Genomic DNA, 24,422 nt, shown 5'->3' on the forward strand with positions numbered 1-24,422 from the left:
CAATCGCAGGGCACAAACAAACAAACTCGCAGTCAATTTAGAGTCTCCAATTCATGCATGTTTTGGGGAAATCCGAGTGCCCGGAGAAAAGCCGCGCAGGCACGGGGAGAACATGCAAACTCCACACAGGCGGGGGCGGGGATTGAACCCGGGTCCTCAGAACTGTGAGGCAGACGCTCTAACCAGTCGTCCACCGTGCCGCCAGTTCCAGACTTTTCGCTTGGTATAACGGCCGATGACGTAGCCGTAGAGGGCGTGTCCTGTCCGCGCGTCAGACCCGGAAGTGATGTGATGTCAGCAGACTGGGTGAAAAAACACACACGCGCAAGCAAAACAGCATCGTCCTCAGCTCTTCCTGACGTGCAGAACTTGCGAGTCGAAGCGACAGAACCGTTGAGGAGGACCATGTGGATCCACCCGGAGGAGGTTCTGCTGGCCGGCCCGCTCTGGGTGTCCGAGCGGGCCAACCCGTTCTTCATCCTGCAACGGCGGCGGGGACACGGCCGCGGAGGGGGGCTCTCCGGTCCGTCTTCTTCTTCTTTGTATTCCAAAAACCAAAGTAAAACAAGTCGTGCGTCCACTTCCGTTCATCGCGTGTAGTCAACGTGGACTTTGTAAGCGACTGCTTGTTTGTTTGTTTGTTTGTTTGTTGGTTGAGTAAATGAGTCAAGCAAAGAAAATGAAGCGCGTGATAGTCGTCTTGCTACCAAAGGCAAAATACGGAGCGGTTCTTCTGCTGGTGCCAAAGAACTTCATATGGCGTTGCTACAAGCAGGGAAATCTTTGGGTACCATCGTAAGAATGTCTTCCACGTTCTTATCTTGGTGGCAAGAACTTACGCTATCATGTTGGTACCAACAGAAGAAGTTCTTGTTGGTCTTGTTGCAAGAGGTTCTCACATTGGTGGCCTTATTATCTCGGGACCTAGCTTCAGAAGAACCTCTCGGTACCACCGTAATCAATCAGTCAATCAATCAAAGCAATTGGATTTGTATTTGATCACTTTTCATGGAGAAAAAAATGGGTGGAACGGTCGACAACTGGTTGGCCCCTTCTGAGGTTGCGGGTTCAAATCCGGCCTGGCCTGTGTGGCGTTTGCATGTTCTCCCTGTGGCTTTTCCCCTTGTTCTCCGGTTTCCTCCCACGTCCCAAAAACATGCGTACGATACCAGTTTGATTGAAGACTAAATCTTCCAGAGATGTGAATGTGCGTTTGTTTGTATGCGCCCTGTGATTGGCTGGCGCCCGCTTCAGGGTGTTCCCGCCTCTCGCCCAAAGTCAGCTGGGGTAGGCTGGAGGCTCCAGTCAGGAGGAGGAGAAGCGCGTTATGGAAAATGGATGGATGGGTAGATAAAACCTGCAACCCAAAGAACCCATGTTGGTACTCACAAATTCTTATTTTGTTACCGAGAGTTTCTTACATTGGTAACAAGAACTTGGACTATGAAGTTGGTACTCAAAACTTTGTCAGTACCAAGAGGTTCTTATTTTGATAGCAAGAGCTTCTTCTGCTGGTAGGTACCAACATAATAAGTTCTTGTTGGTCATGTTGGAAGAACCAAAAACCGCTTATGTTGGTACCAGCAGAAGAACCTCTTCCTACCAACATAAGAAGCTCTTAAACGAAAGTTTTTTTATGTTGCTACTCACAACTTCCTATCTTTGTACCAAGAGGCTCTTATGTCTGTGGCAAGAACAAACATTGTTATTTTGGTACCAAGAACCTTTTTTGCTGGTACCAACATCAGCAGCGGTTGTTGCGTGCAGGTCTGCTGGTGGGAACTCTGGACGTGGTTCTGGACTCCAGCGCCAGGGTGGCCCCCTACCGGATCCTCCTCCAGACGGCCGACTCGCAGATCTTCTGGAACGTGGCCTGCGGTGAGTCCCGCCCGTCCGAGCGGACCGGACCGGACCGGAACCGGCGTTTGACCCTCGGCCGCGTCTTGCAGGTTCCTCGCGTAAGGAGATCACGGAGCACTGGGATTGGCTGGAGGCCAACCTATTGCAGACCGTCTCCGTCTTCGACAACGACCACGACGTCGCCACCTTCGTCAGGGGCAAGATTTCTGTACGGCGCTTTGCATTTGTCACACTTTTCGCGAGGGCTGGGCGATGAATCCAAATTGAATTGCGATGTTAATTCTGGCTTCTGAAGATGATAAAAACGTTCTAATGGAAGACAAGTGATTCATGTGCCGCAGCGTGGCTTGTGTTTGCAAGTTCCTGCGTTGTAAAAGTACCCCGAACACACCCTCGGTTGCACGCAGCAAGCGTGTGACACGTGTTCTTCTGCCCTCCCTGAAAGATGTCCATTGACGCAAAACAAAAAAGAATGACACTCATTTTACATTGAAATACAAGGCGCATGGTTTGAGAAATCGTCATTTCAAGGCTTCTTCATTCCACGCTGACGTCGCTGCGGCTACCCCGCGCGCAGTTTGCCTTTATACCCGAGCGCGACCCACGTGCGCGACTTTGAAGATGTGCTGCGGTTCTCCTCCGAGTCGGGGGTGTCGCTCCGGCTGGTATTGGCGAGTGTAGAGTGTCCTCTGCATTTTATGGCCAATTCCGGTCGTCGTTTCCGCCTTCGCCGGTACTCCGACACCTCTAAATCTACCGCCGCGGAAATTTCACCGACTTCGCTGACATGCGCGTCTTTGTCATTTTTAGTGCTAGCATCGGGAAGATGCACATATTTGCGCACCTCCTCTCACAGCTTCTCCTCGATCTGTTCCATGTTTTGTATTTTAAAGGGGAAAGAAGGGGAACGCCGAGTACGTCATCACTGCGTGCGACTAAGATGGACCAATCACAAGGGATGACCTCGGCGACAATTAGTGTCGTGTCGCTTTTTTTTTCGCCCTGACTGTGACATGAACTCAGACTCAACTGTTCGTGTTCTCGGTCAATTAGATTACCAAAATTCTTTCTATTTGCGAAATGGAGCACGAGGAGAGAATTTTTAAACAACAAATATATTTTGAGACGACACCGTCGTGGCTAAAAACAGTGGTTTGTTTTTGAATTGAGATCATTTGAATATATTTGACTTGTTACTAATAAATTTTCTGGCTGTTCTTTTAAGTTATATTTATAGATGAGTTTTTAGGTAGTTGAATAAATACAAAGTTTTTAAATCCATGAATAACCGTGTTTGTTGATGGTGATTTCAATCGCAATCGAAATAATTGTGATCAAAAATGATTTCCGTAATTGCCCAGCCCTTACGTTTCAGGTTTGGGGTGCCTCGAGATTGGCCGCCGACTTCCGGTTTGACACCTTCCGCAGGGCATGATTGCGGAGGAGAACCGGGCGAGGAAGGGCGAGGAGCACGAGCAGGACTGCGAAAAGTTCCAGGAAGCCGAGCTGAAGATGCGGAAACTGTTCGGGATGCCCGAAGAGGAAAAGCTGGTCAACTATTACTCGTGCAGCTGCTGGAAAGGTCGCGTGCCGCGTCAGGGTTGGCTCTACTTGTCCGTCAATCACCTCTGCTTCTACTCCTTCCTGCTGGGGAAGGAAGGTACGACGGCCAATCGCGCGGCACCCGCGCTCGTCCCGGGAAGCGTACGACGGCCAATCGCGCGGCACCCGCGCTCGTCCCGGGACGTGTGTGTGTGTAAGGGACAGCGGGCCCTTTTGTCAAGTTGTTCCAGTTGTGAGCAGAATTTGACCTCCCTGTATTTGCTAAATGCCAGCATAAAGAGAGGAGGTTTCTTGTATTATTATTATTATTCTTTTATGTTTATTTTGTTCCTATTCATTCAGTTTGTGTTTTTTTAAAGTCATAATTTTGTGTTTAGGTAGCATAGCGGAAAACGTACCATATCGCGATACAAAGTGGTCCACGTCGTGATAGATTTTTTTTTTCCATATCGCGCAGCAGTTAGTACGGTGTACTCCCCGTGCCGGTACCAAGTACTTCTTTTGTTGGTACTGAGAGGTTCTTGTACTGGTCCCAAGAGTTTGTAATGTCGGTACTCTGCGTTGGGTTCTTCTGTTGGTACGAAGAACTTCCTCTGCTCGTACTCGGAGCTTCTTCTGCTGGTGTCAGGAAGTCCTGTGTTGTGTGTGTGCTCCTGAAAGTCCTAGTAAGATTTCCCACGCGTTTCTGCTCAGTGACTCTGGTGGTGCAGTGGACGGAAGTGACCCAGCTGGAGAAGAACGCCACCCTGCTGTTTCCGGAGAGCGTTCGCGTGACAACTCGGACGGGCGAGCACTTCTTCTCCATGTTCCTCAACATCAACGACACCTTCAAGTTGATGGAGCAGCTAGCCAACATGGCCATGCGCCAGCTGCTGGACAACCGGGCCTTCGCCGCCGACCGCTCGCTGCCCAAACCCCGCAAGACCCTCAAGAAAGTCTCCGTCCTCAAGAGGTCCGGGAAGTCTCGCTTACTTGCCGCTACGTTGGATGAGCGCTTTCTGTCCCTCAGACCGCGTTCGACGTTCGCGGTTTGGCATCGTTCACACATTTGTTTCGGAACCCTCATCTCCGTTAGTTTAAATACATACGTACACGCGCACACACAGTATTACATATAATAATTGGATACTTTCTTTCAGCTTTTGGTCTTGGCTTCCAGAATTTTCCATTCGGTCCATCCCTAACACCAGCTTGACTTTGTACTAACCCTAACCAGTATCCTGTACGTCTTGATACTCTTCTCCCAGTGCACCCAAACTGAGCGTGTGTGTGTGTGTGTGTGTGTGGCGGCGCGGGCAGGGATCTGGACGCGCGGGCCAAGAACGAGCGTTACCGGAGCACCTTCCGCCTGACGCAGGACGAGCGTCTGGACGGGCACACGGACTGCACGCTGTGGGCGCCGTTCGCCAAGATGCACGTGGCGGGCCAGCTCTTCATCTCCGACAACTACATCTGCTTCCGGAGCCGAGAAGACGACCTCTGCCAGCTCATCATCCCGCTCAGAGAGGTCAGACGCGCGTCTTTGCGCGAACTATGATCCCGTGACATTCCCCTTGAACAGGAATGGCTTACTGATGATTTGAAAATACCAATTAGTGCTTTCCTATTTTCCATTGAATAACTCATGAAACCGGTCAAACCTTGATTTACGAATGTCTCGACTTTTTTCCAGTCCCGATCCGTCGCTGGGCCGATATTTTTTTGCTTTGCGCTGTGAGCCAAAATTTGAGTTGCTGTATAAAGCGGAACCTCGATTGAACAGACTAACGGGCGGAGGTCGTCCGTTCTATTGAAGCACTTTTTTTTTTCCATGGCCTAAATACAACCATACAGTACAACATTACTTCAAATCAACATAAAAAGGCTTAAAAACGGTTACAAAAATGTTAGTTTATCCAAACGAACATTTGGCACGTGGGCGAGGCGAGCCAGGCTCAAGCAGTCAAACACGCAAATACAAAATGAGAAGACTTTCAAGGAGCTTGGCGCAGACGCGGGCCCGACGGCCACGTCTTGATGTTGCTCGCTAGGCCACGCCCCTTAAAGATGAATACTACAGTGCATACAGTAACTCCACTTTTGTTTCTCACAAGTAAGAAAAAACGGGGGCTGCGATGCACCAATGACATTTCAATGAGGAAAACGGCTGATAAATGACGCTCGGCCCGCCAGGTGTCCGTCGTGGAGAAGGCGGACAGCAGCGGCGTTCTGCCGTGCCCCGTGTCCATCAGCACCAAGAACAAAATGAACTTCCTGTTTGCCAACCTCAAAGATCGAGAGTTCCTGGTGCAGCGCATCTCTGACTTCCTGCAGCGGACGCCTGACAGCTCGCGGGGGGACGGCGCTCCTCTGGCGGCCCTGGTAAGCCTTCCATCAGATCTGGGAGAGCCCAATTGCATATGTGAACATTTCTCTTCATACCGCTTCCGGGTGTGTGTGTGTATTATTATTATTATTATTATTAAATCAGTTAATTTGAAAGGGGACAATGCGATTTCCTAAAACACACGAAGTCCACATGGTTAAAAAAAGCCCGAATTTAGCCGGAAGGCGAGTTTTCATCCGTCGTCCCCTGGCCCATCCATCCGTCCGTCCATTTTCTGAGCCGCTTCTCCTCACTATCCCAGCTGTCATCGGGCAGGAGGCGGGGTACGCCCTGAACCGGTTGCCAGCCAATCGCAGGGCACATAGGAACAAACAACCATTCGCGCTCACAGTCACGCCGACGGGCAATTTAGAGTGTCCAATGAATGCACGTCTTTGGGATGTGGGAGGAAACCGGAGTGTCAAAAAGCAGTCCAATACATCTACAAGAAAAATAGAATGCAGGATACATCATCAAAGACTTACTCATACTATTAAGAGAGAATAAAAGCACAAATCATTTGTCTTTTAGTGTTAACTGGGCACATTTGCGTTTTTTGTGTTGGAAGCCTTCCACTCACCAGCGCTCGTCGCTGGCCAGGCCGACTCGGCGAAAGTGCTCCTGCGCCGAGGAACGACACGGTCGCCTCTGGCAATGAATTGCACAGTGACGATTGGGCCTCGCTTTTTTTCTCCACGACTTGAATGACTTGTTTGTGCAAAACTCCCAATGTTTTTTTTGCACTGTGACCAGCCTGGGACCAACCGGCGATGCAATCGTTGAAGTGACTAAGAATCCTTGAATACAAGTACAGTTGACATTTTATTTGGATTTGCGAGGTTTAAGTTGATGTTTTTACACAATTTGTCAATATGGGCTTTAAAGGAAAGCTGTGAATCTATTGTTAACCCAAGATATTTGTATTGGCTGACAATTGGCTTTTTTTTCTCCATGAACAAGTATGTCGGGGTCAGGTGATGCTCTATTTGTTTTAGAAAGGTTTAGCTTGTAGCCAGCACTCCTGCAACCAACTTGCGACACAGGACATTGTATTCGTCAGTTTAGCAGCAACGGTATCTTTGGAGCGACCATGAACAAAGAAAACCGTGTCGTCCGCATACATGACGCACTCTGCTTCGGAACAAACAGTGGGCAAATCGTTGATATAAAAAGGGGGCCTCATATTGATCCCGGAGGGACTCCAGAGGTTAGCCTAAGAGACTCCGCTCTGCAGTTGTTAACTGATACAGATTGTGTTCGGTCATGCAGATATGATTCAAACCAGTCCAAGTCCAATTTTGAGAGCTCGGTAAGAAGAACAGCGTATCGAAATCCTTCCTGAGGTCCAAGAACACCGACCGCCCCTACAACTGAGAAGATTACATTTAGTCAACGAAGAGGCTTGGATCTGAAACCCAACTGCGTGGCGTGGAGAGAGGGGGAGCTGCTGCTTAAGTCATGGACAATCTGCTCCGACACCCGTCTTTCTGCAACTTTGGAAATGGCCGGAAGAATGCTCATAGGTCGAGAGCTACTCAGAGAAGTGGAGTCACCGGATGTAACGCCTTTCTTTGGGAGGAACGGTGCTCCCGTCGAGCAGGAACAAAGGAATACTTGCCGACAGAGGCTTTTGGGCTATTTCGGCTTATTGAGAGGCACGTGCGTCGTGACGGCTGTTTTCGGAGTCAGCTTAGCAAAAAGCCTGCCGGAAATTCTCCGTCACGAGCTTCTAAAGTCTCAGATCTGGAGGCGCACTCTCAAAGAGCGACCCTCGGCTCGATCGCTTCGCCGGGCGCCTCCTCTTACCTACAGCCGGTGTGGCTTGTGTCTTGTCCACGAATGAATCGTATCCCTGCGGTACTATTACGGCCGACGTACGGAAAGGAATCCGGCGTTGTAAACATTCCACGGGGATGTCACTGTTGTCACTGTTGTCACTGTGTCCCGCCGCCGCCGGCAGGCATCCTCCTCCGCTGCGCCCGGGGAGCGCCATTACCACCCCGACGTGCCGACGGCCACGCGAGGTCTTCTGCAGCTTTACCGCAAGGACGCTCCGGAGGACCCGGGACCCGAAGCTGTGAGTCTGACGACTGGTCAGGAAAAGCAAAACATGAAGTGTCGGCCGCGGTTTTCAAAGAAAAGTGCCGCTCTTGAGTTCATGCGCTGACATCGTTATTTGTATTTGTATTGATTTCTTTATTTTGAATGCTGTCCGTGCTCAATGCGAAAAAGCTTTGTCGCTGAATGTCACAAAACTGCAAGCAGTCGTCAGCAACATTTTGGTTTGGACGTCTCGAATTGCTCATCTGAAAACATTTGATATTTGCTATGCTTTTTGGGAGAAGTCAACCAAATGTGGAGCTTGGATTTGCCTGGCGGACGTCGGCCTGTGGTTTGTTTCAGATGAAGGAGAAGATGAAGGAGGAGGCGTGGAACATCCACTTCTCGGAGTTTGGCCGAGGGGTCTGCATGTACAGGACTTCCAGAACCAGAGAACTGGTCCTCGCCGGCATTCCCGAGAGCCTCAGAGGAGAACTCTGGCTGCTCTTCTCAGGTAGCTCGTCCTCTTCTTCTCCTCTGCTACCAGTTCTTCCACTTTTTATTCCTCTTCTTCTCCTCCCTTTCCTAGCCTCTGTTCCCTCTATTCGTTGTACTTCTTGCTTTTCTTCTTCTGCTCCTCCACTTCTCCCCCTCCTCCTTCATCTATGTCCCGTTTCTCCTTTGGCTCATCTCGTTCCCGCCCGTCGTCTTCCTCCTCGCGGGGTCCGTGGCGCGCGTCCGTAGGAGCGCAGAACCAGATGTCGATGCACTCGGGTTACTACGGCGACCTGGTGGATCAGGCCGCGGGTCTGAGCTCTTTGGCGACGGAGGAGATCGAGCGGGACCTCCACCGCTCCATGCCCGAGCACCGAGCCTTCCAGAACGAGACGGGCATCGCCGCCCTGCGCCGCGTCCTCACCGCCTACGCCCACAGGAACCCGGGCATCGGATACTGCCAGGTGGGTCCCCCCCCCCCGCCTCCGCCTCCGCCGGCGTCGTGACTGAGCACGCTCGGCGCCCCCTTCAGGCCATGAACATCGTGACGTCGGTGCTGCTGCTGTACTGCACGGAGGAGGAGGCCTTCTGGCTGCTGGTGGCGCTGTGCGAACGCATGCTGCCGGACTACTACAACACCAGGGTCGTGGGTACGCCGCAAAAAACCCTTTCGCCGACCGCTTGCCGTGCGTAGCGACCGACGTACCAATATGTTATTCTCCCAATACAGAAGTGGGATTGAGCAAAATCTTTACTCCCGATATGTCGGCGTCACCTCATACCACTTGAACAACGGGGGCCCGCGGCAAATATAGTCACTTAGGAAAAAAAATATTTAGAAAGCTAGAGCTCCGCGTTAGAACGCACGGATTGATCGTACTCTATGCGTCCCTTCTCATTTTTGTTGACGCACATGAAAGAAGATCCCGGTGAGAGTATTTCCCCAAATGGTTCAGCCCGACTCCTGTACTTTTAATCGGACCCGCGCCATTAAAGCTAATCGGCTTAGTTCCCAGTGACGAGGACCGGCTAAATGTCGCTAACGGTTTAGCCGCAAAAACACACGTGATGTGGCTAACTACACGCGTGCATGCTAGCTGCTACTTGATTAGCCTGCCGGCTAACTAGCCGCTCTAGCTTCACGCCGCTGCGGCTCATCTTTCTCGCATTCGAGCTGTCGCCGCGCTGCGATCGCCTTCTCCGGCGATGGCTCCTTTTCCGCTTCCGTGATATCTGCGTAGCTCATTGGAGAGCGAGGCTAAACGACATTGTCGCTCTTCCTTCAGCGGAGAGCAATTTCTTCTTCTTATTTTTTTTTTATACCTTTTTTTTTAAAGATGTACATGCGCAGAAGCCATCCGCGCTAAATCAAAGTGGCGGCGGCGGCGGCGGCGGGCAGCATTGGAGGGCTTGGCAGTATTTTATTCTTTGACTGGTTTCGATTGGAAGGGGACCGTTCAGATTCAAGATAGATTTTTTGGGATGGGGATTGCAACTCAACAATTCTTTCATCGCGCCACTTTTAATCCCGGCCGGTGATGGACGGGAGCGTCGGGGGGCGCTGTTGCCGCTGACTGCCGTTTGTTTGCAGGCGCTCTGGTGGACCAGGGGGTGTTCGAAGACCTGACGCGGGCCTTCCTGCCCCTGTTGTACGAGCACATGCAGGAACTGGGCGTGATCTCCACCATCAGCCTGTCCTGGTTCCTCACCCTCTTCCTGTCCGTCATGCCCTTCGACAGCGCCGTGCTCCTGGTCGACTGCTTCTTCTACGAGGGCATCAAAGTCATCTTCCAGGTACGCCGCCCCGCCGCCGCCTTTTACTCTTCGCGCGGCGCTCACGCACGCGCCTCGCGCCGCCCGCAGGTGGCGCTGGCGGTGCTGCACGACAACATGGACGCCTTGTTGGCCTGCAGCGACGAGGGCGAAGCCATGACCGTCCTGGGAAGGTAGCCCTCGTTATCGCGCGCTCACAGCGTAGCGCCACCCGCTGGCCGCCGGTCGTGATGCGTGCGCATGTGCGTAGGTACCTGGACAACGTGGTGAACAAGCAGATAGCGACGCCGCCCGTCCCCCACCCGCACGCCCTCCTCACCGGCGGAGACGAGCCGCCGCCCGAGATCGACGTCTTCGACCTGGTCAAGTCCTCCTACGAGGTCAGACCGTGCTGCCGACGATGACGACAAATATGAACCACCGTGGTTGGCGACACCGCGGCATATAAAGAATGGCAACGACACACAACTATTTACTCAAACGTATTTGAAGTTTGTAGCGCAAAGTCTGGAAATTAGGGTCCGGAAAAAGGATGGCATTTTTAAAGCTCCAACGTGTAGGCTGGACTTTACATTTGAATGTGGATTCGGAAGTTTTGGCGTGCATGAGAAAATATGGCGGGAAATGGCAGGACATGTCGACGGCCATTTGCAGGCAAGGGAAACCGCGGAAGGAGATTCCTTTCAAAGGAAGCTCACTGAGGAAACATGTTTTTGTTTGCTCGGTTCACTTTAGGGCATGGTTAGGAACAACCGGTTAGCACATCCGTCTCACAGTTCTGAGGTTGCGGGTTGAAATCCGGCCTCCCCGGTGCGGAGGTGGCACGTTCTCCCCGCCCGCATCTTAGCCGGGATCGGCTCCAGCGTGAGGATAGGCAGTGGAGAAAATGGATGGGCGGTTCACTTTAGTTCATCCCTTTTTGGGATCAATGAGCCCAAACCAAACTGTTCCATGATTCCGAGAGCATCCCGACATTTGCATGTGATTAACTTCAGATAATCTGAGTGTATTTTTGTGTCGAGGGGTATAGGCGGACCTTTCAGCGGGGGCTGGAATATGGAATAATGCATCCGTTTAGCGTGGTGGGCACGTTACAATTTCATCGATTGACATTATTCACCGCCTCCACAATCACACCTGGCGTCGGGAAGTAAGCTACTTGTGTAGCCGCATTCATTCGTAGGCAATGCGGGTTAAGCGTCTCGCCCGGGAACGCGACGAGGACGACATGCGCTCGGGCCGGGATACGAACCGGCGACCCTCCGGTCGCGGGGCGCGCTGCTGCCCTCTGCGCCACAGAAAACACCGTCAAGGAATCAAAACTAGCAACGAGACCCAAGTTTCCACGCGCCGTAGTTTCCGTCTAACCGCTGCTTTCCCTGAGCAGAAGTTCGGCAGCCTTCGCGCTGATGTCATCGAGCAGATGAGGTTCAAGCAGAGGTTGAAGGTCATCCAGTCGCTGGAGGACACGGCCAAACGAAGCGTGGTGAGCGACGTCTTGAGCTAACGGGCTAACGCTAACAGACCGACGCTAACGGGTCGACGGGCGCGTTTGGTGCGCAGGTGAGAGCGATGATGACGGAGTCGGCCTTCGGCATCGACGAGCTGGAGGAGCTCTACTGTCTCTTTAAGGTGGGCGCCGTCGATCGCGGGCGCGCCGCGACCTCGGCTTGACCTCGCCCGCTCGTTTCAGGCCCAGCACATGAGCAGCCGCTACTGGGGCTCCGGCGGCTCGGCGGCGGAGCGCCACGACCCCAGCCTGCCGTATTTGGAGCAGTACCGCATCGACGCCGTTCAGTTCTCGCAGCTCTTCTGCGCCCTGACCGCCTGGAGCTGCGCCGGACACACGGCCACCCTGGCCCGCCGGCTCTTCAGGACGCTGGACCGCGACCGGGACGGCCTGGTCAACTTCAAGGAGTTCGTCACGGCACTCAGTGAGTCCACGAGCGAACGCCTCGCTCGACTTTTTCTTCGTATCTTCGTAGTCCAAATGCTGCTAGAAGCGACACTTTGCGAGCTTGGGAAAATGTGGGACTTTGCATTTGTTTTCATTTTATTTTATTTTTCCAAATGATTATGTTTGTTGTGATTAGGGCTGGGAAACAAAGATCTAATAACTCACTTTAAAAGTAGGCCAACGCAAACGTTCGGCCTCAAAGCCCCGCCGGAACCATGTTTGCGCCCCGTCCAGGTTTCGCACGGACGTTTATCGCAGACGCGCGCAGTGTTGGGCCACTGATAAACGTTGTCAAAAACGACAGAGGACCCTCTGTAAATGAATTGTAAGACACTGTTAGATGGGTAACGTACATATAACACGACGAATGAGTGAGCTGTTTTTTGACCTGAAATGGTCATTGCTAGCGCGCTATTGCTAATTGCGATTGCTAACCATTCTGTACACCGAATTTATCCCATCCATATGCAGTGTAAGGATAGCAGTCGCGCCCTCATAAATGAGAATAAAAGTAGTAAAACGTAGTACACACACATGTAGCCGGCCGCCCCGGCGCAGTCCGCCGACGCCTCGCTTGACGTCTTCGTGCCCCGCTGACCGCTGGCCTCGCTGTTTGTCGGCAGGTGGGATGTACCACGGCGACATGACGGACAAGCTGAAGATGCTCTACAAGCTCCACCTGCCGCCCGGTAAATCGTCGCCGCGTGCGTGCCCGCGTGCGTGCCCTTGCCCCCTATGAGCTAAAAGCATGCTAGCATGTCAGCTTGAGTGAAGATGAACAAAGAGTCCGCAGGCAAGAATGTTTGTCTTTATGGGGCCTGCCACTGACCTGGCGACCGCTCCAGGGCGTTTGACCAAAGTCAACTGACGGGCGACCCGTCGTGAGGACAAAATGGCCGCACGCCAAATACCGAATGTCCCTTTTCATTGTTTGATCGTCAGCTCTACGTCCCGAGGAGGCGGAGTCTGCTCTGGAGGCCCAAAACCTCTTCACAGATCCAACAGCAAAAGGTACACACAGACGCGCGCACAACTCGTGAGTGTCCTTGTGCTTTGCATGAAGAAGTCGTCTTGCAAACATACAAACCAAATGAGGGGTCGTCGTCTCGCCACGCTGCACTATTTTGCATATACTGGCCACTCGTGCCGGAGTCGCATCTGCTCCGTTTGCACACTGACTGAGGAGTCTCCGCAACATTTGCACAATCGACATTGTCCCAGATGATCGCGCCGCTCGTCGCTTGAAACCGCATCCACTCCTTGAAGTCTCGGCGCTCGTTGCAATATGAGTCCTTGGAACTGCTCGAAGTGCTAGAGGACTTTTTTTTTTAGAGCATCTTTTTGCACAATTGTCACAACAACAACAAAAATGTACCGGCATTACCAGATTAGCAGATAACTAGCAACCCTTTATTGCTCAGTGACTGTTTTTATTTTTGTGTCTCCAAAGCGTTCTCTGTCAATGGACCGTCTGTTGTCGTACTCGAGCGGCTCCGACTCGCGGAGACAAATTCCTTGTGTGTGTTTTTTGGACATACTCGGCAAATAAAGATGATTCGGATTCGGATTCTGATTCAACTTCCCTCTGCTTCCAATCTTCTTCTCCAGAAGCTTCCTTCTTGTCAACTCCAGACATGTTGGGGCCACAGGAATTGACATCAGGTTTGATTGTGACGACGATGACTGTGATGATGATGATGATGACGATGACGACGACGACGACGACGACGTTGTTTTGTTGCGCAGGTGAGGAGGCCGAGCACGAGTCGGGCTGCGGCGGCGGCGGCGGCGAGGAGAAGAAAGGTAAACGTTCAGCCTGCGTTTGACTGGCTCGTCGTAGGGGGTGCTGACCTTTGAACTGTGCGTGTGCGTGCGTTAGAGGACTACAGGTACTACCTGAGGATGTGGGCCAAGGAGAAGGAGCCCAAGCAGGAATCCATCAAAGATCTCCCTCCAATGAACCAGGTCGGGTGACGACATTTTTCTCCGCTTCGACCCAAAACATTCGAGAACATTTTCTTGAAGCAGTGGTCATCTATTGTCAATTTTGGGTGACATATACTTTGAAGTCGCCTACTTATAGTCGTATCTATACATCAGCTTGTAATCAATATCATTCCAATCAGAAAACCTTTGAATAATAATAATAATAGTAGTAATGCATTCCGCTGAAATGGTGCTTCTCAAGGTACCCAAAGACTCACTAAACAAATATTTAGGACTGCTGCTATGTTCGCTTGTGCTCATAAGTTTTCATACTTTTCATATGAATTTGTGATTTTTATCTGACTGATGACTGAACAATCACCGTCTCGTTATTTTGTTTGTTATCGTTTGTTTAACCATTGCGCTTTTCTGCAAAGTCTTATGGTTGAATTTGAACCCCCTTCAAAAGAAAATGCAATATTTTGACTGATCCTTCGCTTTCCTTCAAGAATTGAACCCGTCTTGCAAATTCTGCCATGTTCCTGAGCCTTTACACGTCGATGTGGGTTTTTGATGCGGCGCCGCCTGAGGGATGGAAGGTCACGGGCATTCAATGTCGGTTTTGGGCCTCGCCGCTTCCGTGCATTCTCTGAACCTTTGGATGATATTCTGGACCGTAGATGATGAAATCCCTCAATTGCTTGCAATTGTACGTTGAGGAACATTGTCCTTAAACTGTTGGACTATTTTCTCACGCACTTGTTCACAAAGAGGTGAACCCCGCCCCACCTTTGCTTGGGAATGACTGAGCAATTCGGGGAAGCAATCACGGCACGCGCCTGTTGCCACCCGCGGGATGTTCCAAACACGTGTTTGATGAATGAGCGTTCCTCAACTTTCTCCGTCTTTTTGGCCACCACCTGTCCCAGCTTTTTTGGAACGGGTTGCAGCCATCAAATTCTAACTTAACGATGATTTGCTCAAAACAATCAAGTTGATCAGTTTGAACATGAAATATTCAATTAAAAATAGGTCGAACATGATCAGCAAATCATTGTTTTCTGTTTTAATTTAAGTTTAACACAACGTCCCAGTTCATTGGAATCGGGGATGTCGTTGGTGATCGGCGATTTCGTGAGGAAACACTGAAGATCAGATTTCAATTGACACTATCCGTACATGGCGGGACATTGCTTTGTTTCGTTTTTTTTTGTAGCTGCAATGACAAGGCTAGCGTGCGCAGTTTTTTTGTTGTTCTTTTTGTTTCCCAATATTTTAGGAAGTCAACCAAGCCAAGGGCGGCACGGCGATTGCCTGTTTAACAGTTGTGAGGTTGCGGGTTCGAGTCCGGGCTCGCCTGTGTGGAATTTGCATGTTCTTCCCGCGCCCGCGTGGCTTTTCTCCGGTTTCCTCCCTCATGCCAAAAACATACACGCGCGGTCGATTGAAGACCGCCCGTAGGTGCGCACGTGAGTGCGGGCGGTCGTCGCTGTGCGCCCCGCGATTGGCTGGCGATCACTTCCCTCGGCCTCTCGCCCAGAGTCAGCTGAGGTGGGCGCCAGCTCATAATGGATGGATGGTCGGAGGTTCCCCCAAAAATCGACACCTGCCGAAGAGCAACAAGCAGAGTTTGGTGATAAAATGTGCGTTTTTCTTTTCAGGCTTCATGAGCCAGCCACGTGTTTCCATCTTTGTGCGTGTAGGAGCAGTTTATCGAGCTGTGTAAGACGTTGTACAACATGTTCAGCGAGGAGGAGCGTGACGAGCAGCAGCTGTACCACGCCATCGCCACTGTCGCCAGCCTGCTGCTGCGCATCGGCGAAGTCGGCAAGAAGTTCAACAACAACTACCGGGCGACCGCCGCGTCGGGACAGACGGAGGAGGCGCGGCGAGCGCCGGCCGACGCCCGCCCGCGGGAAGACGACGCGCCGGGGGCGCCGACGGCGGACGCCGATTGGTCCATCAGCTTCCAGCAGGTCCTGGCGTCCGTGTTGACCGAGCCGCCGCTGGTGGACTTCTTTGAGAGGAAACGGGACATCCGGGACAAGATGGCCGCCCGCGAGGCCCGGCGGGTGGCACGCCGCCAGACCGGCTCCGCCTCCTTTGACCACGAACGCGGTGACCCCTGACCCCTGACCTCCTCACGTGACCTGGTGTTTGACGTCACTGGCAGCTGCCTCACTTCTTCTTTCACAATAAAAGACTTCAGGAAGGGGGAAAAAAAATTCCTGTGTTGGAGGAAATCCATTTTGGAAGATTATTTTTCCCCCAAAAAGATTTTTTCTTTTTTTTGGGGGGGGGGGGTGAAAAGACAAAAACTCAAAAAATGTTTACGCATTTTTTTTTTTTTTTTAACTCCTGTATCTTGTATCCAGATTTTTGCCAGATTTTCATTTTTATCTGAAAAACAAACATTTCTTTCTATTTTAGGGGAATCTCTTAAAATATTGAGTCCGATCTTCTCGAAAATCCCCCAAAATGCGATTTTTCTTCTACGAAATAAGAAGGAAGTCTTTTAATGTGAAAGAGATGTGACCTAGTTTACTGATGGATTCGTATTGATTGATTGATGGATGGAAATGGTCAGTTTGTTTTAATATTTGAGTGACTGAAATGTGACAAATAAATGTGGAAACTTTTATTATGTATATGAACATATATGTAGCCGTCAACTTTTATTCATTTGTTTAACTTGGACTTTATTCATCCGTCCTGTCATGATGTCAAATGAATAATCAATAAATCATTATTCAGTAACTTTTTAGGGACTGAAAAAATGTCGGCGAGGAATTATTTTAATAATCGGGTTAATCTGTCGAGAATTTTTTCGATCGATTGGATTTTGAAAATCATTCATTACTACTTTCTCCCAAATCACTACAAATGGATTCTTTTGTTTACACTAGACTTATAAGTCAACTACTTAGTTTTCATTTATTTTTATTATTTTTATATGGTGCACTAAGTAAAATGTACAGTATAATGTTACTAGATAGTGCACCATATAAAAATAACAAAAATCAATGAAATCTAAGTAAAATGTAGAGTATAGTGTTTCAGTAAAAGAAGCAACGAACGCTTCCCAACACCGCCTCGCGTCGTTAGGGGGCGCTCTGTAGTTGTCCCACTATATGATATATGACCGGATGTTTGACGTCACTTCAACTTGAGCGGAAAAGACTGGGAAAAAAACCCAAAAGTGTCGATCATGTCCCAAATGTTTCACGTCGTCAAATGTTTCCGCTGCGACTGCTTCCAAGTGCAACAGGTAAGAGCACGAACAACGTACTGTTAGGAATTCCAAAAGGTTGACATTCCCACTTGCCGGTATTTGTTCTTCTTTACAAATCATCATCTTGATACACGAAACTTTTCTGTTGAGTATCGAATAGAACAAAATCAAGTATCCAGATTGACAAAGCTATCCGTTCTGTTCGAGGGTAGAAAGAAAAGAAAAGAAAAGTCGCGGCCTCTATTGGTCGAGGTCAAAGTTGAATGATTAGGCTGGTTGGAAAAGGTTCCGAATATCGCCCGTGGAAAAGAGACCGCGAAAGTTCTTGTCCGCTTGTTTTCGGGCCCAAACTGCTTCCCGTCGTGACGTCATGCAGTCTCGGCCCAATCGTAGCTCCAGCCTAGTGTTTGGGGTCCGTTTGGAAAATCAGTCCGCTGACAGCGCGTGCTCCACTGCCTATAACTTTACGACTGGACGTGTTGCCCATTGCTAGGGATGCGTCAGTACATCCTCCATATTGAATGTGTCACAGGTTGACTTCTATCGAGTGGCTCGCACACTACCAACGCTCTGTGTGCGTGTCCTGTCAGCAGCAGCAGGATAGAAATATACAGTATCTAACGGTACACATTGAAAGCTAACGACTAATGTTGCTAACCTTTTATATGCTGCTAACGAATAAGCCCAAAGACGTCGTAAAACTGACGTCGAAGGTGTACACAATAAAGCCCAACTAAAAAAAACGCTGAGGTGCTTTTTTGTTTTTCAAATGTGTGGCAGGTGAAGAAGGTGAAAAAGTGGACTTGCAAAGTGTGCGGGGAGAAACAATCTCTGCTCAAGGTTAGTGTGAGGAATTGCGGCCCCCGTTTACTTTATTGAAGTCAAGTTATATACAACATAGTTCCAAATACCAAAAGCTAGATTTGTTTTGAACATTTTGATTTGCCCACTGAATGCGTTTGAAATCAGATGTTAATGCTCCCGACATGTTTTGTATGCAGCGCTCAAGTTATGCAAGATCAGCCGTCATTACTCAACTAGACATGCTGAGGAGTATGGATTCGGAGAGAATATTTCTATATATCTATACATCTATATCTTAGCAAGGAGACGCAACGCTTTGGGGCTGGCTTCTGGAAGAATCGAAAAGTTCCTTTTGAAAAGCTCTTTTCTTTATAGCCAGCCGAAATCTCTTCCGGTAAACAAAGGCTTTGATTGGCTCCTAATGGTCACGTGATCACGACAGGCGCCGCCGCGATGCTGAATCGCCACGGTCGGAGTCCGACGCACGTGAGAGAAAAACGCGCGATGAAGGAATTGAAAACAAAAACAAAAACCGCTGGAACAAGTCACCAACCTTCCAATGTTTTAAAAGTAACGAGCTCATCTTTCAAATGCGAGTAGAAAGTACAGCTATTTGGGTTACAGTGGAAGGAGTAAATGTCAAAAAAAAAAAAAAGAATACTTTGACTGGGTGACTTGACACCTGCGCACATCGTAGATCCTTCGGTCGTTCGCAAACCCAAACTGAGACGCGACGAGAGGTCATTTTGGACGTAAGGTGACCGATGTGAAATCTGAATTTCCCGTCGTGACGCAGGAGTTCGCCGGCGGCAGCGGAGCGGACTGCGGGCGACACGTTCGGAGACTGAACGCCGGGAGGGGGGCCGCGTCCGAGGAAGCGGCCGCGCGCTCGCTACGGTAACCCGCCGAGCGTTAACACGCACGAGCGCGCGCCCGTCGGCCCCGCTCGACTTTGACGTCGTCGGCTTGCGATTGGCAGGAAGCGGCAGGAAGAGCAGACAGGAAGTGGAGACCGTCGCCATCAACAGCAAGTGTGTTGACGGCGCGCGTGTATTTTTGTGCAAGCATATATACGTGTGCAGGTGTTCCCCACCCAGGTGAGCCGCTGGAGCAAATATGTGGACCCGCCCGAGGACGACGACAATGAAGACATTTTAAAGGATGTGTGTTGTTTCCATGGCAACAGCATGACTGACAGGTGAGATTGTTTTTAGGCCACACCCACTTTCAAACAAATCAACTCGTCAGTAAGCTTGTTTTCTGTGCGCGCACGTGTCAGGAAGAGGAAGCTCGACGCCGACGGCCGCCATCGGGTGACGCCCGCTACAACGCCGCACGTGCTAAGCTAGGCTAACAGTCGCGACGCTAAACTAAGCTACCTTGGTTTCTTTTTGTCCCGTCAGTCGAACGTCGACACTCCCGACGTGAGGCGCAGACCGCCGCCGTCTTCGGGACCCGACGTCGCCGTCACGTGGCCCCGCCCCCTGCTTCCCGCTTCCTCCTCCACGTCTGACCGCGGATCCGCGGCGCCGTTCGTCACGGCCGACGGCGGCCCGCGGCCCCGCCCCCTCCTTCCCGCTTCCTCCATGTTTGACAGTGGAGAAGACTTTGATGACTTCTGAGGGAGGCGACTCCTGTTTTTTGTGTAAAACGCATATTGGCAAGACTTCCACACTCATTCAAGAAGATTTTTTTTCAATGCAATTCTAACGGGTGTTAATTATCTGTGGATTTTCGTTATTCTCCCTGTGGATGTCCATAACTAGTTGTCAAAATGTATCTATCTTAAAATAAATCTGCCAAGATGATTTTTTTTTCCCCCCCACAAGTATGCGTGCATATATACGTTTGTTGACATTTTGTTGTCTGAAAATAATAGTCAAAAAAAGCTGTTCAAAGCATCTTTACTGAGTGTCAATCAAATTGATTGATTGTACAGATTAGTGACAGGCGTAGAAGTCATGAGCGTCTTCTTCCCGTGGAGTACATGATGACAAGCGGGTGTTATGTGGCTAACGAGCGTGCAATATGCTAACGACGCAGGCGCGCCCGCCGTCACTGCGGCTGCGAGCGGCGGGGGTTCTTGGCGTACTGGATGGCGTCGAGGGCGGCGCCGATGTCGAAATCTTTGGCCTGGAGGAGGCGTGTCAGCCAGCCGCCCTCGTCGGTGAAGCCCATGGATAACATGTGACTCAGAGACTCCACCAGGCGGGGGTCCGCCTCTGGGGGGGGCACAGAGATGGGTCGGCTCAAAAAGGGGGTTCGGGGCAGGGGCGGGGACCCCGGCGTTACCTGGAGGAAGTTGAGGGTACAGCGCTGCCGCCTTCAAGCTCGAAGGAGCCTTTTGGACCGCCACGGGAGCGCCCTGCTCCTGCTCCTGCCCCTGCTCCTGATCCTGCTCGTCTTTCCCAGCCTGCTTCATGGACTGCAGTTCTCCACTAGAGGGGTCCACCTCCTTGCTGGTGACGTGAGTCCACTCGTCATCGGACTCTTTGGCAGCAGCTGAAGCCTGACAGGGGCCAAAGGCGTTAATGGGGTCACAATGGCAAGATCTTCCTCGCTATATCGCGCTTCGCTCGTGGCGCAATCGGTTTAGCGTAGTTGCTCACCTGCACATGTCGGGTACAGTTGGCATTCATTGGAGTGTGATGTGACGGGAAAGACTCTTACAAGGGCAATTGGGCTCCATTATTTGGAAACCTTACGGAGCAGCTTGTCCTCAAACATTTGTCGCAACCGACACGAGAAGAACGCACGAGCCGCAGTCAGTTTCATGAACTCCACGACAAAAAGCAAGCGAGCCCAACGCATCGCTAATGCACACACTCACAACAACGTGGGCAGGAACAAATGCAAGAAAAGACCAACGGTGAGCTTGATTGTCTACAACTACGGTGCTGCTGTTAAAAAGAAAAGGGGTTCCGCCAGCCTCATTTCCCATAATGCTTTGCACAGTGCCTAATGGTTTAAGGCAGGAAATTGCGTGTTAGCAAGTGCAATATGGACCACGCCTTTATTTATTTATCCAATACATGCATCCGTTTCTTTTATGAGTAACATGGATACACGGAGCGAAGGGTAGAAATGTGGTGCGCAGAACGCGAGTAGAAGAAGTAGAACTGATTTGATTCGAGTCCGGTTCTTTAGTGCAACTGACTTTCGTCGTTCTGTCTTGTACAATAACAATAAAGAATCTTGTGTCCTGCACACACACGCCTTCTGAATAAGTGCGCCGGTGTAGAGTTTATGCATGTGGACAAATACAACACCTGCACGTCACTCGAGTATCACTGATATTTATTGATGAAACGTGCAAACTTATTATTAACGGATTGCTATTTTGCAGATGTCTTTGAGAGTGTAAGCCCCTGCATATATCCCATGATGCTTTGCCACAAGTCAAAAACTATATGAAATGCCGTGACTCGGCAGCTTATCGTCCGTCGCCCCTAACCCCCCTCCCCCTCCACCGAGGGATTTTCAGTGGACATTTTTGGCCCCAAGCAAGTCCGCGATATCAAAATGACGATTGGCGAGTCAGGAATGATGAACGCGTTCGGCATCATTCGCTCCTTCCCGACTCCCGAACAAGCAATTTTAGGCAGCGTCTAAATGTCTGACCTTTTCGGGTTGAGCGTCCCCCTCAGCTCCGGCCATCTCCACACCCCCTTGCTCCTGATTGGTCACCTTGGTCCTGTGCCCCCGGTGCTCCACATCGATGTCCACGTCAATGCCTGCGCACGACAAAGCGCATCACACGCCGTCCTTTCCGGACGGGCCGTCGGCGGCCGCGTCACTCACCTAGCGGGCTCAGCATGGCCGCCACGCCCTCGCCCACGTTCTTCAGGAAGCAGAGGCCTGCTTTGGGGTCAAAGGTCAAAGATGAGCCCACGTCACTGCAGCTTAGATGACACAAAATAACAACACTGACCAGCGGGGGCGGCACCTGCGGCACACTTCTGGTTCTTGCTGCAGTGCCGCATCTTCATCAGTTTTCCCCGTGGGAACAGTGCCTGAAAAACACAAAATGACTACACGCCCACACAAACGTGCGCAACATTAGTTTCTGACCTGCAGGGGGTGCCAGATGGGCAGCAGAGGGTGTTCGGTGTGCTTCCCTTGCACCTGGCAAGCGGAGCAAAGGTCGTAGTCGGGACACACGCTGCACTTGAAGCGGACCCCCGCCACCGGACCCTCGCAGCCATCGCACGTCACGTTGGCGTGCACACCGACGGGCGGCGCGCCGAGAGGGCTGCCGCGCGACTCTGGAGTGCCGGTGAAGTGAACGGGGAAGTCGCGACGGTGCTCCTTCTTCTCTGAGGGCCGTTTGAAAAACAAACAGATGTCAGCAAACGCAATATTGGAACATTTTTTTTAAGAACACCTTTTTTGAAGTAGAAATACATTTCCATAAATGTTGATTTTATTTTCATCAATACAAGCATTTGAAAACAGGTTTTATCTGAGCTTTTTAATACATAAACCACTTTTTTTTTTTTTAAACAAAAAATATTTTCGTACATCTAGGGTTAGGTTTCATTTGAAAAAAAAAAAAGTTTAATTTTTAAAATTTTCAAAAAATATATTTTTTAAAGATTTCTATAAATATGTTGCCCGTATTGTCATTAATTAATAAAAGCATGTTTTCCTTCAGATTTAAAAAAATGTTTTATTCATGCTTTTTAATACACAAACCCTGTTTTATGAATACAAATGTACGTACGTTGAGATGTTTTATTTGAAAAATATATTTGGATATTGTATTTGAAAATCATTCCATTCCATTTTCAACACCGCTTATCCCGGTTAGGGCCGCGGGGCGCCGGAGCCTATCCCAGCTGACTACACCCTGAACTGGTCGCCGGTCAGTCGCAGGGCACATATAGACACGGACAACCATTCGCACTCACATTCACACCGTCACTGAGTGGGAACTGAACCCACGCTGCCCGCACCAAAGTCAGGCGAGTGTACCGCTACATGGTAAATGTATTAAAAATAACCTATATATTCTTAGTTCCATTTTTTTTTTTTAAATCTTGAAATAAAATGTTTTTTTAGATTAAATTATGTACACTATTAAATGAAACACACACACACACATTTATATATATATATATATATATATACATATATATATATATATATATATATATACACACACACACATACACACACATATACACAAAGCATTTCAAATACATAAATCTTGGGACATTTCAACACGTTTTTTTTAAATAACACAAAAACACATTTAAATATTTTATTTTAGAAAGCTTAATATATATATTTCTTTTTGGGAGGAAAATAACAATAATAATAATAAAATAAAAATAAAAAATAAAAGTATTTGATTTCTCCGATTGGCGGAGCCATTTGTATGCCGCCATGTTCGTTTGCGTTACCTTTGATGTAAACCCGGAAGACGCGATCCTTCATGCAGGCGACGCCCATCGCGAGCTCGTCATCCGACGAGAAGGCCACCAGGTCGCCCTCGCAGTCTGAGGACAAACAAACGAAACTGTGAACTGCGCCTTCCCTCCGTCAACACGCCGATGGACTTTCTGCTGACCTTTGTAGTACATGTTGAACGCGGGCCTCTTGAGTCCAGAGAACATTTGGCAAGTTTTGGCGCACAGATGTTCGAAGCTTCCGATCGCGTCCTGTTCCACCAGGAACCTGCGGATCTCGCGAACCGATTCCTCTTTGCCCAGCAGGTAAGCCTTGACCGTCACCGACATGTTCGCCGCTTCTGCGTCCGCTCGTCGTCGAGTCGACTTTGGGAGTTTGGGTGCTTGTGACGCAGCATTTAAACGCTGCCACTTGACTTTGCTTCCTCCCACTTCCGGGATGGCGTCACCATGGAGAGGCAATATTTACATGCCGCCCCATTGGTTCAACGGTCTAGCCCCGCCCGCACGCACCAATGAGAAGCCAAGCGGTGACGAATCGTCCACCAATCGGGGATTCCCCTCGACTCACATGACCCGGAAAAGTCAACGATGACTCGTGGCCCAAAAATTCGCGTTGTCATTGTTACGTCGACAAAAATAGAAACATTTCAATTCAAGTTCCACCTTTGATAAATAGCCACTCTATGGCAACGTAATTTTCATATTCATCGGTTTTTAATTCTTTAAATGTATTCAGTTCTATGCATCATTAAACATCTTTTATTTCTTAATCAAATATCTAGTTTCAAAGTTGTTTGGATTGTCAACTGTTATTCAAGAATCTCTACAACAGTTTCGATGACAGGATTAATTAGGTGATCTTGTTTACATATACCCTTGATTTGATCAGTCTTACTGAAATTTCAACACGTTCCATTTTTTTTTTTTTTATGAACGTTTCATTCAAATGTCTGTGTTATGAATCATGAAGCTCTTAAGATTCTTTTTCGAGTA

At 49.8% G+C, this 24,422-nt stretch overlaps 3 protein-coding genes across 9 annotated transcripts; 2 read left to right on the top strand and 1 right to left on the bottom strand.

The window, feature by feature from the left end:
- Window positions 1–166: 166 nt before the first annotated feature.
- Window positions 167–16,633, top strand: LOC133485153 (TBC1 domain family member 9B). 4 transcript variants are annotated; one of them, XM_061788544.1, is made up of 23 exons: window positions 167–523; window positions 1,768–1,878; window positions 1,950–2,068; window positions 3,289–3,520; window positions 4,117–4,375; window positions 4,723–4,930; window positions 5,596–5,784; window positions 7,749–7,865; window positions 8,192–8,342; window positions 8,573–8,787; window positions 8,856–8,973; window positions 9,915–10,117; window positions 10,187–10,269; window positions 10,347–10,476; window positions 11,484–11,582; window positions 11,660–11,728; window positions 11,790–12,030; window positions 12,677–12,742; window positions 12,996–13,064; window positions 13,662–13,715; window positions 13,800–13,856; window positions 13,933–14,018; window positions 15,683–16,633. In XM_061788544.1, the coding sequence occupies exons 1-23, from the start codon at window positions 292–294 to the stop codon at window positions 16,106–16,108; spliced, it is 3,534 nt and encodes a 1,177-aa protein (XP_061644528.1). In that variant the 5' UTR covers window positions 167–291; the 3' UTR covers window positions 16,109–16,633. The 4 variants fall into 4 exon arrangements, with proteins under 4 accessions (XP_061644528.1, XP_061644529.1, XP_061644530.1 ...); XM_061788545.1 differs by lacking the exon at window positions 167–523 and adding an exon at window positions 588–614; XM_061788546.1 differs by lacking the exons at window positions 167–523; window positions 1,768–1,878 and having other exon boundaries at window positions 3,236–3,520.
- Window positions 16,634–17,105: 472 nt separating this feature from the next.
- mrnip (MRN complex interacting protein) lies at window positions 17,106–19,823 on the top strand. Of its 3 annotated transcripts, none has more exons than XM_061788567.1 (7): window positions 17,106–17,247; window positions 17,992–18,051; window positions 18,812–18,912; window positions 18,995–19,046; window positions 19,098–19,213; window positions 19,295–19,328; window positions 19,419–19,823. In XM_061788567.1, the coding sequence occupies exons 1-7, from the start codon at window positions 17,188–17,190 to the stop codon at window positions 19,635–19,637; spliced, it is 642 nt and encodes a 213-aa protein (XP_061644551.1). In that variant the 5' UTR covers window positions 17,106–17,187; the 3' UTR covers window positions 19,638–19,823. The 3 variants fall into 3 exon arrangements, with proteins under 3 accessions (XP_061644551.1, XP_061644552.1, XP_061644553.1); XM_061788568.1 differs by having other exon boundaries at window positions 19,113–19,213; XM_061788569.1 differs by lacking the exon at window positions 17,992–18,051 and having other exon boundaries at window positions 17,110–17,247.
- A 79-nt stretch (window positions 19,824–19,902) lies between these two features.
- On the bottom strand, window positions 19,903–23,874 carry sqstm1 (sequestosome 1). 2 transcript variants are annotated; one of them, XM_061788561.1, is made up of 8 exons: window positions 23,588–23,874; window positions 23,421–23,516; window positions 22,087–22,331; window positions 21,947–22,028; window positions 21,817–21,873; window positions 21,637–21,749; window positions 20,308–20,524; window positions 19,903–20,237 (listed from the first exon to the last, which is right to left on the bottom strand). In XM_061788561.1, exons 1-8 carry the CDS (start codon window positions 23,754–23,756, stop codon window positions 20,071–20,073), a joined length of 1,146 nt encoding a protein of 381 aa, XP_061644545.1. In that variant the 5' UTR covers window positions 23,757–23,874; the 3' UTR covers window positions 19,903–20,070. The 2 variants fall into 2 exon arrangements, with proteins under 2 accessions (XP_061644545.1, XP_061644544.1); XM_061788560.1 differs by having other exon boundaries at window positions 21,817–21,876; window positions 23,588–23,872.
- Window positions 23,875–24,422: the final 548 nt, after the last annotated feature.

This window comes from Phyllopteryx taeniolatus, chromosome 10 (genome assembly GCF_024500385.1).
Source record: "Phyllopteryx taeniolatus isolate TA_2022b chromosome 10, UOR_Ptae_1.2, whole genome shotgun sequence".
In the NCBI taxonomy this organism is placed as follows: domain Eukaryota; kingdom Metazoa; phylum Chordata; class Actinopteri; order Syngnathiformes; family Syngnathidae; genus Phyllopteryx; species Phyllopteryx taeniolatus.

Excerpts from the sequence above, each read along its gene's own strand:
- mrnip (XM_061788567.1), top strand. The coding sequence starts at position 17,188 with ATGTCCCAAATGTTTCACGTCGTCAAATGTTTCCGCTGCGACTGCTTC. Across the intron at positions 19,047-19,097 it reads ACCGTCGCCATCAACAGCAA|GTGTTCCCCACCCAGGTGAG; the intron begins GTGTGTTGACGG and ends ATACGTGTGCAG. Across the intron at positions 19,329-19,418 it reads ACGCCGACGGCCGCCATCGG|TCGAACGTCGACACTCCCGA; the intron begins GTGACGCCCGCT and ends TTGTCCCGTCAG.
- LOC133485153 (XM_061788544.1), top strand. The coding sequence starts at position 292 with ATGTCAGCAGACTGGGTGAAAAAACACACACGCGCAAGCAAAACAGCA. Across the intron at positions 10,477-11,483 it reads TGGTCAAGTCCTCCTACGAG|AAGTTCGGCAGCCTTCGCGC; the intron begins GTCAGACCGTGC and ends TTCCCTGAGCAG. Across the intron at positions 13,716-13,799 it reads GCCACAGGAATTGACATCAG|GTGAGGAGGCCGAGCACGAG; the intron begins GTTTGATTGTGA and ends TTTGTTGCGCAG.
- sqstm1 (XM_061788560.1), bottom strand. The coding sequence starts at position 23,756 with ATGTCGGTGACGGTCAAGGCTTACCTGCTGGGCAAAGAGGAATCGGTT. Across the intron at positions 22,029-22,086 it reads CCATCTGGCACCCCCTGCAG|GCACTGTTCCCACGGGGAAA; the intron begins GTCAGAAACTAA and ends TGTGTTTTTCAG. Across the intron at positions 20,525-21,636 it reads GGGACGCTCAACCCGAAAAG|GCTTCAGCTGCTGCCAAAGA; the intron begins GTCAGACATTTA and ends GGCCCCTGTCAG.